Consider the following 15,667-nt stretch of genomic DNA (forward strand, 5'->3'; position numbering starts at 1 on the left):
TGGATGAAAAGACTTTTAGTACCGAGACTAAACCGGGACAACAGAATGTTGCTATGACAGGACAAAAAACAGCATATCCGTGGGCAAGTCATACTCAAATGCACATGAGCTGACGATTAACCGGCAGCTCGCTCGCTCATGTCGCTCAATAGCTGCTATCTTAACAATTAGATTCATACCAGTGGTGCAAATTCACACTTTGTCACTATAATATCCAATAAGAAACGTACGTGGCTGTAATACCGCGTAGATGCAGCGAAATGTGAATATATAATTTGCAAGCCACATCTACAGTGCGTGCCCCTAAATCTTCTTCCTCCGCTCGTACATTTTTAAGTTCGGTGCTTCGGGTCCTAGTAAAAAATGCTATTCTGGAGCCATGACTGTGGATGATTTCTCACAATTCCGTTTATTGCTATTGTGCGAGGTGACAGTTGTCATGAATGACTATCGAGAAACACATTATAGTGAAGAAAATGGCGACAAGAGGAAAGATGAGACAATGTTAGGATGACAGTAGCGGGGGGCTAATAGAAACCGATTAATTCTCAATATATTGGGAACAGAAGGGCCTGGGGATGCAGGGGAAGCTGCACGATATACCCTAGTGTCAAGGCCTCTTACCTCACAAGTCAAACTCAATTAACAGTTCATTTCCTGTCTTCATCCCTTGTTTTGCCTTTTTTTTCTGTCTTTTATGTCAGTCAATGATTAATAAAAAAAGCAGCAAATGTGAAGTGACGCAGAGGAACAGTATTTCATCATGTTTTCATCACAATTTGGTAAAATATGACATAAATGAAGACCAAGGGGCCTCTTTGCTCCCGCTGAATCCCATCATTTCACTCAAAGAGGAAAAAGTCATCCCCAGTGAGCGCTCCAACAGAGTCTGACAGACGTTGCATGTGACACGTGTCACATGAAAGGCCGTCGGACCGCCGCTTGCCAGATTGCATGGTGACCCATCTGGACCTCAAATCATCACCAGCATTCTCCTCCAAATGATAACGATGATGTATTAAGTCATTTTTTACACCAAGGAAAGCCGTTCTGTTCAGTTCTCTTGAGGGTCAAAATAGTCAAAGCGTTAAGAATCAGTAGCTTTATCAACCTCTCGAAATATCACTTTTCAGTTTGAGGAATTGTGTTGGAAATAATTTGTATGTGTGTATATATTTATTTGTTTTGTTTTTTGTTTCCCCAAAATTGTATTTCTTTGGGCAACAATACACTTGATTTCTTTGAGTACACCATAATCATTTTAATGTTGAGGGTATTAAATCTGCACATTACAGTAGCCTAAAGAACACAAAAATACTGTACATAACATGGAAATTCAAATGACATCCAAGTCTTTTGTGAATTGTGATGAATATGCGTGCGTTTTTGGTGTGTAGCTAGCGAATGATGGTGGAAATAGAAAATAGCCACCAGCTGTCTTGTGAGGAAACAGGTCCGAGTAACTGGGCTGTATGTAATAACTAGACTGAAAAATAAGTCGTTCGCATTTGTGCCCAATAGCCACTAATGTGAACAAAGGCACTCAGCAGTGAGAGGTTACTCATGCCCGATGGCTAAGTGTGTCATTGAGCACCGGTCACTATGGGAAGTCCACTGTCACTGGATAAGTTTTCAGGTCTGTCTTACTTCAGTAGTAGTAATGTCAAAGGAGTCTAGGGGATGTAGGGGATCAGACAGTGGTTGTAGCCGGGCGGCAGGTGTCCTTGGAACGTCATTGTGAGGCATAGTGAACATTGAGCGTTAAATACTCATTAATTTCTTTTGTTCTTGACTGATCGATCCATTATCTAAATCACTTATCCTCACGAAGGTCGCAAGCATGCTGGAGCCTAACCTAGCAGTCTTCGGGCGGTAGGTAGAGGACACCCTGAACTGGTTGCCAGCCAGTCGCAGGGTACACATTGACGAAGGAGTATTCACACTCACAATCACACTACACTCATTCTACCATGCATGTTTTTGGAATGCGGGAGGAAACCGGAGTAGCCGGGGGAAACTCATGCATGCACGGGGACAACATGCAAACTCCACACAGGGAGGCCCGGAGCCACAATCTGAACAACCTGCACTTCTGAACCGTGAGGCGGACATGCCGATCTCTGTTACTTTAGGTATAAATTGCCTTTTATTTCTATTACCGCTGTTGAATTATTTTGCATGAAGCCAGTTTTGATTTGAATATTTGCATAATATTAAACAAATGTATGGAAAAACACTGCCCAGTAAGTTACTTTGGATTTTTTTGGGCATCATTTCACGTAGTTTGTGTATAAATCTGCTAAGTGGTCGAGCCTTGAGCTTGGTTCTGACCTGTCGAGGGCTATGCAGCACAAGTGCATAATGGAGGCGGTGGTGAGCAGCACATCCAGCGAGGTGCGCACCAAACAGAAGGTCTCGCCGTAGATCCACTGCTGGTGCACCAGGTCGATGGCACCGAACGGCATCACCAGGAGCGACACCAGCAGGTCAGCGAAAGCCAGCGATACAATGAAGTAGTTGGTTTTGATTTTCCTGCGTTGGACGCACACAAATAATATCATCTAAACACCAAACATTCTTAGGTCAGTGTTAATAATACAGAGCAGGTCAGAGGGGTCTTATAACAAATGAGCCCTCTAATGATGCAACCCTGACTCATGTAGGCTGAAATGCTGAGTCACGTAAAATACGAGGCTGCTATTCACAAAATGCACGCCCACATTGAGCTTTTTGTTTGTTACTCACCCACTGCAGCTTTTTGTGAAGACAGAAGAGTAGATTAATGTGAGGTTCTTTAAATTATTCTTTTATATTTTTTCAAAAGATTCATTTCTTCATTTTTATTAAGATAAAAATTATCTTTAATGATTGCGGACAGGGCAAATGTGGCTTGCGGGCCCGACTTTACCCATATGTACTGAAAATCTTTACGTGCATCCTTGAGGTCAACAAGTCAGGGGAAAAAAATGAGCACCAAACAACAGTCTCGGCTACACTCACCTCAGAAGCACATTAAAATGTTCATGCGCACTCCTGGACCACAACATACCTGCATTTAAAATCAGCGTTAAGCTAGCACACTACAAGGCTAATCTATGAACACATTTTATGTTCACGAGGTGAAATTCACTTACTGTTGATTAGTTTGACAGTAAATATAAGTTTTTTGTTTAATACACTATTTGCAACGGTGATGTTTATTGTAAACTGAGCTGACTGGAGTTCACTGCCAACACACAGCACTTGCATCTCAAGTCAAAGCAAATAGTAAGCTGAACGACGGCACTCGTTTCGATAAACTCGTAAGTCGGGTAACTCATATCACAAGGCACCACTGTATTAAAAAGAACTGAAACTAAATAAAAAGCAAAACTCACACACACAAACATAATAACAATTAAATACGATCCGTATCTAGAATGTTTTGCTCACTGCCATCTCTTTTATGATGGCATAAAAAAGTCCCAAAAAAAGCAAAAGCTACACTCAGAATGTTTGTGCTGAAATTATAATGATAGGGATGTTTTTCATTAGCAGCAGTCATCCATGGCATGTCTCATTTATTTTGTGACACTTTGCGACAGTATTACTTTTTTTTTACACGTGCACTGTGTGTGTGTGTGGGGGGGGGGGATAGGTGTGTGTGTGTGCAAGTGTATGTGTGTTTCCCAGTGGACCAAGAGGCAATGAGGCAAGAAGAAGAAGAGACATAGATGGTGTGTCATTGTTCTACCCCTGGGGAGGCCAGACGCCGAAGTACATGCTCCTTGTTCAACCACACACGGACGGACGCACACATGCAAGCACACACACGTGCACAAAAATCATACTTTCATCTTCACGTGACACACACCTGCCAGCATGCACACCCACTCTTACACTCACTCATACTCTTTTTTTTTTTTTTTTTTTTTTTTTGACCTTGTCCTAACTTAATGCTTTTAAGCCCAAACCAAACTTGCACACACACTCACACACACAGATGTGTACGCACACAAACGCACACACACACACACACACACACACACACACACACACACACACACACACACACACAAGGACATGAAGTGACCGCTATCCAAACAAGAACTAAGACACAAAGACAAAATGGAGGTGACAGTTTTCTCCCATGGGACAATCATCTTATTATATTATGTGCACACACACGCGCACACACACACACACCCACCCACACGCACGCACACACACACACACACACACGCACGCACGCACGCACACACAAACACACACACACAAATTCAAAAGACGACCAGTTTTATATATACCTCTGAAATATATATTTGTTAATAATTATATTTTTGTATGACACTGATCATGCTCATGATTTATCACTAACTAGCCATAATAATCTAACATGTTATGAAAGACTTGAAAAATATGTAAGACGTTTCATAAATTTGGACAAATATCAACATCAAATGATCACTTCACAAGTGAGCTTTTTTTAGAACAAGCCTGCTGATATAAAGTTACTTGAAAGATTGCCAGATGGTCATTTGGAGCCTCTGTGTTGTGCAGTGTTTCGATATAATGTCACAATACTCATCACATTGACAAATGTATTGGGACTAATGGCAGCCCTAATTAATACATGTAGTTAATTCCTTTCATTTTAATGTTCTTCTTTGTGACAGTACAATAACTTTTACAGGCATTTTCCCCTCCATGAGCAGTCATTTTATCACACATGACAAACAGGTTCTAGGTGAGGAACCAGACAAAGTATGTCTCAAAAGAGTTCTAATATAAGTGAAAAAATTGGATTATGTTTTCCAGAGGCCAAGGCGGTCAAATGCAATGTGATCTGGGTGGCGGTCGGAAGCAGGGACCTTGGCAGTGTGATTCCGGGCTACAGAAGCGAGCTCTAGGGATGTGCAATGTCACCTCTGTGGCCTAAACACAACTATTGAAACCTGGGAACAGTTGTCTCGGACGGGGTGTTGGACAGCACTCCTTCTGGAGATGCCGTTGTTTTGCTGAGGGAGGTCACTGCTTATGTGGGCAATGACAGTGACACCTGGTAGGATGTGACAGGGAAGAATAGGCGTCCGATCAGAATTCCAAAGGGTGTCGTTTTTTATTGAACGTCTATGCTCATCACGGATAGTCCATCACAACCACCATGTTCAAACATAAGTGCACTTGGCACCAGGACACCTTTGTGGTTGTGTTTGTGGATTTGCGGATGCATATTTTGCAGTCTTCATTTGACTTCAGCAAGATCCCGAGAAAGTCAGGAGACACTGAATCTGAGTGCCTCTATTGTCAAGGAGGTGCTGTCAAGTCCTATCGGGCATTTTTGGCCAAAGAGGCGAGAATAAACTTGCCCTAGTACCAAAATGAAGTTAGGCCTGTTTCAATGCAGACCGCACCCGTCTACCAAAATAGGGGCCTTTCAACTGTTCATAATCCAATCCACTTTGACCTCGGGCCTCATTTTCAGTTGAAGTAAATCAATCCAAAAGCATGACGCTGCTATCATCAAGGTAAAAAAAAAAAAACATTCTAAATGAAACGGTGTGGTACCTGAGTTGCCTGTCCTTGCAGACGGCCACCATGACCAGTAGGTTTCCCAGGATGCTCATCGCCATGACCAAAGACAGGAAGCAGATGAGCGATATCCGCTTTGGCATGCTGTTGCTGCAAAGAGAACAACACAAACAGGTAAGTTTAACTCTTTGTGTGTCTGTGTGTGCGTACGTGTGCGTGCGTGTGAGTGTGAAACCCAGAACTAATTTACAAAATAGATTTGAAAATAGACTTTCAAGTCTTGCATAAGACTGCATTAAGGATGAAGGTGAGGGTTAAGGACTTAAAGTTGGATCATTTTTGGCAGAGGCGGGGTTCTCCTTACATCCATCAATGACAGACTATTGCATGAATATTGCATGCAATATAAAATTCACAAGCTGGCAAAATGAGTAAAATAAATAGATATATTAGAAATTGTAGTGTAGTGTAGTGTGGAACTCTTCAAGCCGGCGTCACAAAAGTAAATTGGGTAATGAAACTAGAGTTATGGCTTTAAAAATAAGGGGTTACGGTTTCAAATAAGGGTTTAACGGTTAAACCCTTATTTGAACTTTAACCCAATGTTATAGGGCTTTAAAGATAAACCAATTTCATGTGTAAGAGATGAGATACAATGATTCAGATGCATTTGAAGTTAGGTCTGCAGGTCAAACCAATATAAAACCAGTTCGAAAATGGACTTCAAAAGAAGTGGCAGCAATAAGAGGCTCATTAAAGTGTCATGTTTGTCATGTTTGGTGCACTTTTGTTGCTCTGTTTATGGCGCTGCTCAATGCTGAGGCTCGCTCGGGCTGGAAAGTCGAGTGTCGGCCTCGCCGGAGAGCGTGAGCGGGGGCCTCCGACCTAGTCGTGTCAAACAGGAGCTACATCAAATGCCAAAAGCGAGATTTTATTGTTTCCTGCTGCCCACGAGTTTTTGTAAAAACACTTGAGAATGAGGCAATCCATTTATTTCAATAGCGCCACAAATTCTCTGCCCCTTGACAATGTCCAGTGTCAGGGCTTTTCTGTTGTTGCTGAATCAACAGAACGGATTGTTATTAAAGGTCAACTTAAAGCACTACCACCTGCTTTTTTTTGTCTGTTTTTATTTGATTTTTAACTGTGCTTTTATGTCCACAAAAGAAGGAATTGTATGAATTATAAAAGGGTAAAGTGGCAAGTCACTGTATTCAATCAGGGTTTCAACTAAGGTGGAAGGGTTCAACGTAGTCAGCGCTAGGGTCTCACAGTAGGGCTTCGGGGCAGGATTCAGGTTTCAAATGAGGATTTTGGTTTCAGGTTTTAACACAGATTTTAGCAAGAAGCATGGAAGTTGACGTTTTTCTTTTGTGGGCCACATATAATGGTGTAGTGGGTGGCATCTAGCCCCTGGTCTTTGAGTTGGTTGTGTGTTCTAAAGTAATATTTTGCTTACTTAACTGCAATTTTGGGATATTGTGTGAAAAGGCCTTTTGGGATTTAAACATGGATCACGTATAAACAAGCAAATAACATGATTTTAAGGCTTGGTCTGCTATGAGAAACTATATTTATTTAAACTAAAAAGACGAATTAGAAATAATGACTGTAATTTCTGGACTATAAGACGCTACTTTTTGCTCAAGCTTTTAACCCTGTGGCTTGTAGTCCAGTGTATCTTATCTATGGATATTTTATAATTTTCATTCTTTGTATTATATTGTATGATTTGTGCATTTTCTCTTATATATGGAAATTAAACATTAAAACACCTGCGGCTTATAGTCCAGTGTGGTTTATATATGAACAAAAGAGAATTTTCCCCTAATTTTAGCTGGTGCGCCTGGTGCGGTTTATCGTCCAGAAATTACATTCCTTTAAATTATATGAGCCTTACAGTAGACATCATCCCATGTTTGGCAGATATAACTACATAAAAATTACCGTTGTCTTTGTCAGAATTGTGTGGCTCATCGACGCCACAGGTCAATGAACACAATTTAAAAGATTGGAATCTAATCTTTAAAACCTCCATGGGGATCTGTAATGAAGCTCAGTTGGAATAGTGAGAGTGATTGACAACTGTGAGAACGTGCTGTGCTGCCACATTGTTAAACACCACCTTGTGTGAGATTAATATGAAATAATTTTCACGCCGTGATACTGTAAGTTATTATCATTTCCCCATAAACACTTGAGGAACCACTCCGAAATGGATTAGCACTCCAAAGTAGGGTACAAGTACAATCCGGGTTTAGGGGTTTTAAACAAAAGGTTAGGCTATGACATTAGATTTCTTGTCAGGGTTTATGATTTTAGAATAGGATAAAAACCGTTGCTTTCAACAAGGGTTAGAATTTCAAACTAGAGATTCAAGCCAAGGTCACTGCTTTGAACAAAGGTTATGGTTCTAAAGGAGGGTTTGAAGAAAGATTTTTGATTTGAAACAAATGTTGAGATTAAAAATTAGGATTCAAATCATGATTAGAGTTTTAATAAGTATTGAAGACAGGATTAGCATTTTTAAGTAGACTACAAGGCTGTTTTTCACACAAATACAGGGTTGAGGGTTTTTAAATTAAGGCTGGAATGAAAGGTAGTCTGGAGCACTCATTGTTCATACATCATCCTTGGTTTGACACCTTGCTACACGTGTTGCTCGTGAGAGAGTTGGAATGATAATGGACAGGTCAGAAGCATATAGGACAGGAGAGGAGAGGAGAGGAGATGGGAGGATTGGACAGGAGAGGAGAGGAAAGGAAAGTAAAAGAAAGGGCATCACCACATTTGAGAGCTCATCGGCTGCCTGAAATTTGACTTTCAGATTTGTGCCTTGTAAATATGATAGACCATGTCAAAATGAATTAATGCAGGAGATTATTTTCATTCCAACCACATAACAATGAAACTCTGTCACTAAGAAAATGCATTGAATTGTTAGTATAATAGGAGTGTAGTGGGGTTTTGTACAAAGATTGGGGTTTCAAATTAGGGACCAATGCCAAGATGGCTTGAAACAAAGATGATAGTTTCAAATAAGGGTTTTAACAAGATTAGAACGGCAAATAAAGATATAAACAAGAGCCAATCCTGATCCTTAACCTTGAAATTGGGGTTTGAAGTCAAGTTTAGGATTAGAGTTTTAAGAAAAAGTTAGAGTTTTAAACAGTGGTAATAGATTTAATATACCTAGTTTTGCTTAATCTTTAAAATCACAGTAAAACCAGGGTTAAAGTTTTAACAAATCTTAGGCTTTACAATAAAGCTTTCAAAAAAGGTTAGAGATATAATGTAGGGTCATGTGGTAATAGAAGTGAGTCATCTTATAATTAGAATAAATGGGAATTTGGGAAGAATAATTGGAGTGAATCATATTAAGAATGAATCATCGCATCATATTTGAAGTGAATGGTATTGTAAATTATTGCTGTGGAAAAAATGTAATAAAAACAACAAAGCATGTGTAGTCTGCTCCCAACTAGTCATCGGTCAGCAAGGACCAGATTGGACTAGGATCGGTTTGCCATCAAAAAAGTTTCATCTGACAATTTGCGTGGCAACAAGGAACGGATGGGCGACAGCGAGTCAGCAATTCTCGTCCTCTTGCACAGTGCACGCATGCAGAATGAGGCATGGCAGGTACTTAAAGACGTTTTACACGTCGGTAGCCATGCATGTATGTATACACAGGCGGCTTTGCGTGTGTATATACTTGCCTTTAACACCTTTGTTTTTTAATTACCGGTGCTAAAAATAAATGGTATTGAACCATTTTCGACATCGAAATATAGAGGTACTGTACTGGTACCGGTATCCCGTGCAACAATACCTATGACAATGATTTTTGGAAACAAACACCTCTTTGCTTTTTCTATGCATTAAGATAGTGTCGCTTGATGCAGTACAAGCATAATGTATTTTAAACTACATTATCTCTTATCTGATGACCGCAGTACAATATCATGTGTCCAACCACTCAGCTGCAAATAGATCCTACATCTACTTCTCACTCACCCGAAATGAATGAATCAAAAAACAAATACATAAATGGGGGAGAGGTTTTAGTCTTGTCATCATTTTACAGGTGACTTTTATTTGGAAAATAATGCTCATTTTTCAACTGATGATTGAATATTTGCATTTAATAAATAATTATGATGCCTATTAGTATCTTCACTTGTTGTACGTTAACATGCCTACAAAATTCCACCAATACCTTTTGGTTGTCTTTGATTTTTGTTTGTTGATTATAAATCAGAGGTTTCTCTTGTATATTGGGGGACCAATATTGGATGGCCCATTTTTAAGGTAAATTAGCAACTATGTACCATTTCTGTGTCAAAACAGTAATCAAACAGTAAACAGTAAGGGGGTCCTCAGTTTTCAACGGCCTTGAGTTAGGTTGTTTCGTGTTCACGACACGTCTCATATAGTTAAAGCCTTTTTTCGATCTAAGCGGTTTTGCGTCGTAATGGTCATAAAGGCGTCATAAGATTCGTAACCCGCAGGGGAACTAGTTGGTGCCCCTTCGGAAGAATGCACTGCGAGAGAGGCTGTGGACCAAGGAAGACGGCGTTACCCACTCACATGGTATACACCATTTTGGACTGTTGAGTCATCAACCACAGGAATAAAGGTAAGGAATCGTTTTCTCTTTTTTTTTATAACTGGACTGTTCCGACTTACACCGAAATTCATTATACACATTCATACCAGTTGTATCGATGCTCAGTGACATCATGTGGCTCTGATGGTGCATATTTCAACTTGCCCCAATCTGAAGTGTATGTCCATAAACAAATGGCATACACCAGTCAAATTTACTACACTGTCTGGGCAGAGCAATCCATTTTCCTATGTAACACAAATAAGACAAGATATCAGAATCAGAAATTAGATGCACAATGAGAAAATAACTCAAACTACGGACTACAGTTATCCTTGACTTTATTGTGGTTCGCAAATCTTTGCCACACTATACCACATTGTTACACTGTCCCATATAATGATTGTGGTAGGGCATTACTTGCCTCAAAGTCCCAAATATAATATTTGTCATGCACAATTGTAAATAAATGTTATTCAAAACAATCGAGAGGACAACATGGTTCTACATTCATTGTGGCCTGTGATGAGTAAACTTTAATCTTGTAGGAAGTGGTGCCTCCCGTCACTCGCCACATCACTGAGCATCTTCGTCTCCTTCCAATTCATTAAAAGACACCAGCGAGCGGCTTCACTAGCGCGCTACATAACAACTGTGTGTGCGGCTGTGTCAATGAGATGATAAACACACTCACGCTGCAAAGGAATTCCAGGGAGAGAGAACCCAAGGCGGTGTTTTGCTCAGAGCAGCTTGTCAGCGCGCATTAACGTAATGATTTTCTTATGCCGACGTGACATGTGAACAGCAGAATAACACGTGACACATTTTCCATTTGGAGCTATATGAAAACAAACTTTTATTACGACGTCCTTTGCTTTTGGAGCAAGAAGGCTACAATTATTTTATTTTTGTTTTTTCTGGGTGTACTTTAATATTTAGTCACTTTTGTATGATCCTTGGTCACCATCATTTTTGACCGAACTCCCAAAGCAGATTATCTTTTTAATCAAACCCAATATGTTGCAACAACACTGCTGCTTGGTGTTTTTTTTTTTTTAACTAATAATATAAGTATGTATAATTTCTAATCGATCTCCTTTAAATATAAGACTTAGATTTAATTAATTAATACTTATATTTAATTAGTTAATTAATTAATTAATTAAATAAATATAATACCAAATACCAAATAATAATACCAAATACATTTGGCTGTAATTAATTAATTAATTAGAAATTATACAGGGTGGAAAAATTAAGGTTACACTTTGCATTTGTTTTGTTATGCGGAAAATTACCCAAACACTTAAAAGGTTGTATCAAACAAAAGTAAGGTTTCAAGTGTTAGGGTTTCACAGAATGTTTTTACAACACGATTGAGGTTTCATCAAAGTATGTTTGCAAATTAGGATTTCAGCTGCGAGCTGAATCAAATGTAGTGGAAGGCAATTATCAAATAACAAAGGCTGGGTTTCTGCCACTCGGCTGTTGTTTTTATTTGAATTTAACATTCAATCGGGTCGATTTTCTCAACTCAGGTTGAAATAGAAATGCTTCAGGGTGACTTTTTATTTACAAGTCGTCAAAAAATAAATTGAGTTTGTCTCCAGGTAATCGCAGGCACTATTGCCCAAGGGGCCTTCTGAACACTCTTTGTCTCGAACACTTGACAAATAAGTGGGAGGACAGACAATAATTCAGCAAATAGATGTATTTACGTTACAAACAGCTTTAAAAGGCAGAAGTTGCAGTTAAATGTTTTGTGACGGATTATTAAAGTTTGTCACCATGCTTTGCTCACATGCAAAGGCGAAAATGAAAATTCCTGTCAATTTAGTGTCATCTACCTGTCGAGTATAGATGGTTAAAATTTGGGTGCAATTGGCCGAAATCCATACGATAGGTTTAACTTTGAAGGCTCCCTGGAAATGACCGGATGGACTCTGAAATGGCTGCTTCAAACCAAAATGATGGACATCCTATGCAATTTACTAGTACAATTTACAACCTGTTTTTTTTTCTGACTTTTTTCATGATAGACATGCCAACCAAATTAAATCACAACTTTATTGTCATTCATCAGTGGAATATATGAGGTTCAAATTTGGTAGTAGAAAGAAATTCAACTAAGGGCTTGGCTTTGCAGGACCCTCAGAAACCGAATTAAACAAGACAGCAAAATGGCCGACTTTCTGTGCATTTTACAGCTCAAGATTTATGGAGATTTTTTTTTTTTTTTTTGTGGGTCTTCACATGATTTCCATGCCTACCAAATTCTATTTTGCTAAGTCAAACTAGTTTCAGGGGTTGAATTTGGAAAAATTCCACAGTGGTTGGAAATAACGAAGGAGAAACAAAATAATTTCAAGAGACTCTTGGCACCTTGTGCCCGGGCCCTAATGATGCACTGTCTGAGTCAACGCACAACTTTCCCGTCAGGAGCAGTCATTCGGAAAAGCCAGAACCCCCAAGGCAGGAGAGCAAGGAGAAGGTAAACATGGAGGAAAAAGACGAAATGACGAATCCGGGAGAAAAACAGAAAGTGTTAATATGTTGTTTCCTACTTGGTTACATTAGTAGCACCCACCGGAATCTTTCGATTTGTATTATTGCAAGTACTTGTATTATGCTTCTTATTGCTCAGGCATACCAGTACTGGGATTGTAGTGTCTGAGGTCTAAGTAGGCTTTCAAATAATGTTTTTGAGTAAGGGTTTAAAGTTATGTTATGATTTCAATATTGGGTATTAAGATAGGGTTGAGGTTTCAGAATAGGCTGAAGGTCAAAAGGAGAGGGGCCCCACTAACTACTTTCTGAGGGGTATGCAGACATATAACAGGCACTGCAACATTTTTTTTCTTCCCTTTTTCACAGCCATTGGCTTTATATCTTGCCAGTTGCAAAGGCACTTACCACTAAAAATATATATATATTTTTGCATGTAAACCAAATCTGAAAAAAAAATCCTCAAATGATTATGCCACAGCACAGGAGAAAAGGATCATAATTGTAAAATATAAACATATGGTAAGGCTAATATCTTGGAGAGGACATCATTCTTTGATAAAGCAGCTCCTAAACAAACAGTATGCAAGTTTTGGGAGTAAAGTAGACTCCGACGGTGTGAAAAAAATTGTGTATCACTTTTTTTTAAAAGGCAGACTACTCAATTAACAGTAACATGTTTGAAACTTCTTTGTGACAGGAAAAGCCTGTTTGCAACCCTTTGCAACCTTTTAGGAATAACCTTTGAGGATGAGATATGGGTTTCAAGCCAGGTTTAGGATTTTGATTTAGGATTTCATACCAGAGTTAGCGTCTAAAGTAGGGCTTAAGTATCTGGTTGAAAGCTATCATTTCTCCTCATTTATCACAATAGTGTTCTACATGCAGATGTTCCTAACAAACATATTGAAGTCATGAGAATTTTGTTTCCTCCACAGAAATAATGAAAATAGAAAAGATATACTTTGACCCAAATAAAACATGCATTGTTCTCTTTGAAAACTGATGAGTCTTTATCACATATTTTTTCCATCTTCATCATTATGCTGAATTGAGCGTGAGCCTGAGCGGTCTGCGGATAAATAAATACAAAACGATGCCATGATTGCAGCCGTCTTTTAAGCAAAACAAGCTGCAGGCTGAGGGAGATTTTGCAAAGTGTACAAAAAGATAGAATAGCTCAATGAAAGCGCACGGCATTAGTGAGGTCAGCACAACGGTTCATTTCATAACAAATACCAGTTATATAATAACAAAAATATATATGCAGCGGACACACAGTATGAAATACACCGGTCAAATAAAATGAATAAATAAAAAAAAATCTGAATCATCCACACAGACAACAAATGAGGGTTTGATTAAAAACACAAATGATATGGACAAAATTCCTCTGATTGTTTGGCGTGTCAGTTGTTGCTAGACCGGATACAGAGAAATCTCTAAACTGTTCGGTAGGCCAAGACAATTTTTTGATAAACAGCTGTTGCTCAAACTGAGCTTGTACAATCTGGAATCCGCCTCACTGTGCAGAGTTCGTAGTTTTGATTCTGGGCTCCGGCTTTCCTGTGTGAAGCTTGAATGTTCTCCCCTTGCCTATGTGGGATTTCTCCAGTTACACATTGCGAAAACTTGCATGGTAGGTGAATTGAGCACTGTAAATGTGTAAATTTGTCAATATGTGCCATACATTTGGTCGGTAACCAGTTCAGCGTATACCCCGTGTACTTTCCAGAAACTGCTGAGATAGGCTCCAGCCCGCCCGCGATCCTCGAGAGGATAAGCGGTTTAGAAAATGGATAGATAGATGGATATTTTATTCATTCGTTTATTTATGTACTCACCTGTCAGTGAAAAGCTCCTCCATCACCAGCATGTGGCCTGAAGGGCTGATGCCCATGTGACCATAAATACAGAGAAGCCCTGCAGACATGACAAATGTATTCATAAGTTAATCATCATCATCATTATCATCATCATCATCATCATCATCAGCTCAATTACCTCCCATTAGAATTTTTTTCATGACAGAAAAGCACAAGCAAATGTCACATTTAACATAGATCAACGCTCAGCAAATAGCGCCAGATTAAACGGATGATTTGGCACCACAAATTATCTGTTTGCTTTTTTAACCAAATCTGGCATGGTGAATGAAGTAATGCTCGCTATGAAGCAAATGCTGAACATCTTGTCTTCTCAATTACAGTATGGCTAGCTATCTAATTCAATGACATGTCATGTTCAAACACCCACACGCGCACTCACTCACGAGCACACTCACACATGCACGTGCACACACATGCACACACACACACACACGCACACACACACACACACACACACACACACACACACACACACACACACACACACACACACACACACACACACACATCTTCATGTTGTTTCCAGGTCAAGCTTCAATAGGGACATATTTGTAACAAGTGGAACTTTATTTTAAGAGCCAATCACAACAAAGCACATCTATGTATAGTAAAACAGCTATCTTCAATCTGGTGTTGGAAAGGAAATGAAATTCTAGTTTAAATATCCACACTTCATAAAATAATAATGAATCTTTTCAAGCATTTATAACAGCCCAGACAAAATCAGGAATGACTCCAAGGGATCCCTGTCAATGACCCTAAAAAGGCTGCTTCACAAAAAAAAAAAAAACAGAGGCATGGCTTCTTGAGATTTTTTGTGGGTCTACTCATGATAGACGCACTATCCAATTTTATCATGCTAAGGAAAAGTGGCTTTGGGAATTGGATTATCAGAAAATTCTTGGATGTACAACTAAGACAATTTTGGCAGAATTCCTGTCAAATTCTCCCACATCAAACGTATAAACCTTGTTGTTGTCCACTGGATACAAAAACAAGAACCTCCCACGATGTTTGAAGCATACTATAACACAGTAAGCAATAGAATATAACTGACCGACTAATCGATCGATTGATTGAGTGAATATTCTTATGGGATATTTTTTTAGGAGTAGTATAGCTGAGTTCCTAAAAGAAGTAACAGGGTGGTTAT

At 39.2% G+C, this 15,667-nt stretch overlaps 1 protein-coding gene across 2 annotated transcripts in view; it reads right to left on the reverse strand.

The window, feature by feature from the left end:
- The window catches only part of htr4 (5-hydroxytryptamine receptor 4), a 29,884-nt gene extending 15,341 nt beyond the window's left edge, over positions 1-14,543 (reverse strand). The window contains exons 1-3 of one of the 2 annotated variants that reach the window (XM_085905382.1): positions 14,470-14,543; positions 5,548-5,661; positions 2,332-2,532 (exon numbers count right to left, since the gene is read on the reverse strand). In XM_085905382.1, the coding sequence (XP_085761508.1) occupies positions 2,332-2,532; positions 5,548-5,661; positions 14,470-14,525 (371 nt within the window). In that variant the 5' untranslated portion in view covers positions 14,526-14,543. The remainder of the gene's footprint in view (positions 1-2,331; positions 2,533-5,547; positions 5,662-14,469) is intronic. The other variant, XM_085905383.1, reaches the window with a different exon arrangement.
- Between the last annotated feature and the right edge of the window lie 1,124 nt (positions 14,544-15,667).

Source organism: Syngnathus leptorhynchus, chromosome 2, assembly GCF_054491065.1.
Source record: "Syngnathus leptorhynchus isolate UIUO chromosome 2, UIUO_Slep, whole genome shotgun sequence".
Classification (NCBI taxonomy): Eukaryota; Metazoa; Chordata; class Actinopteri; order Syngnathiformes; family Syngnathidae; genus Syngnathus; species Syngnathus leptorhynchus.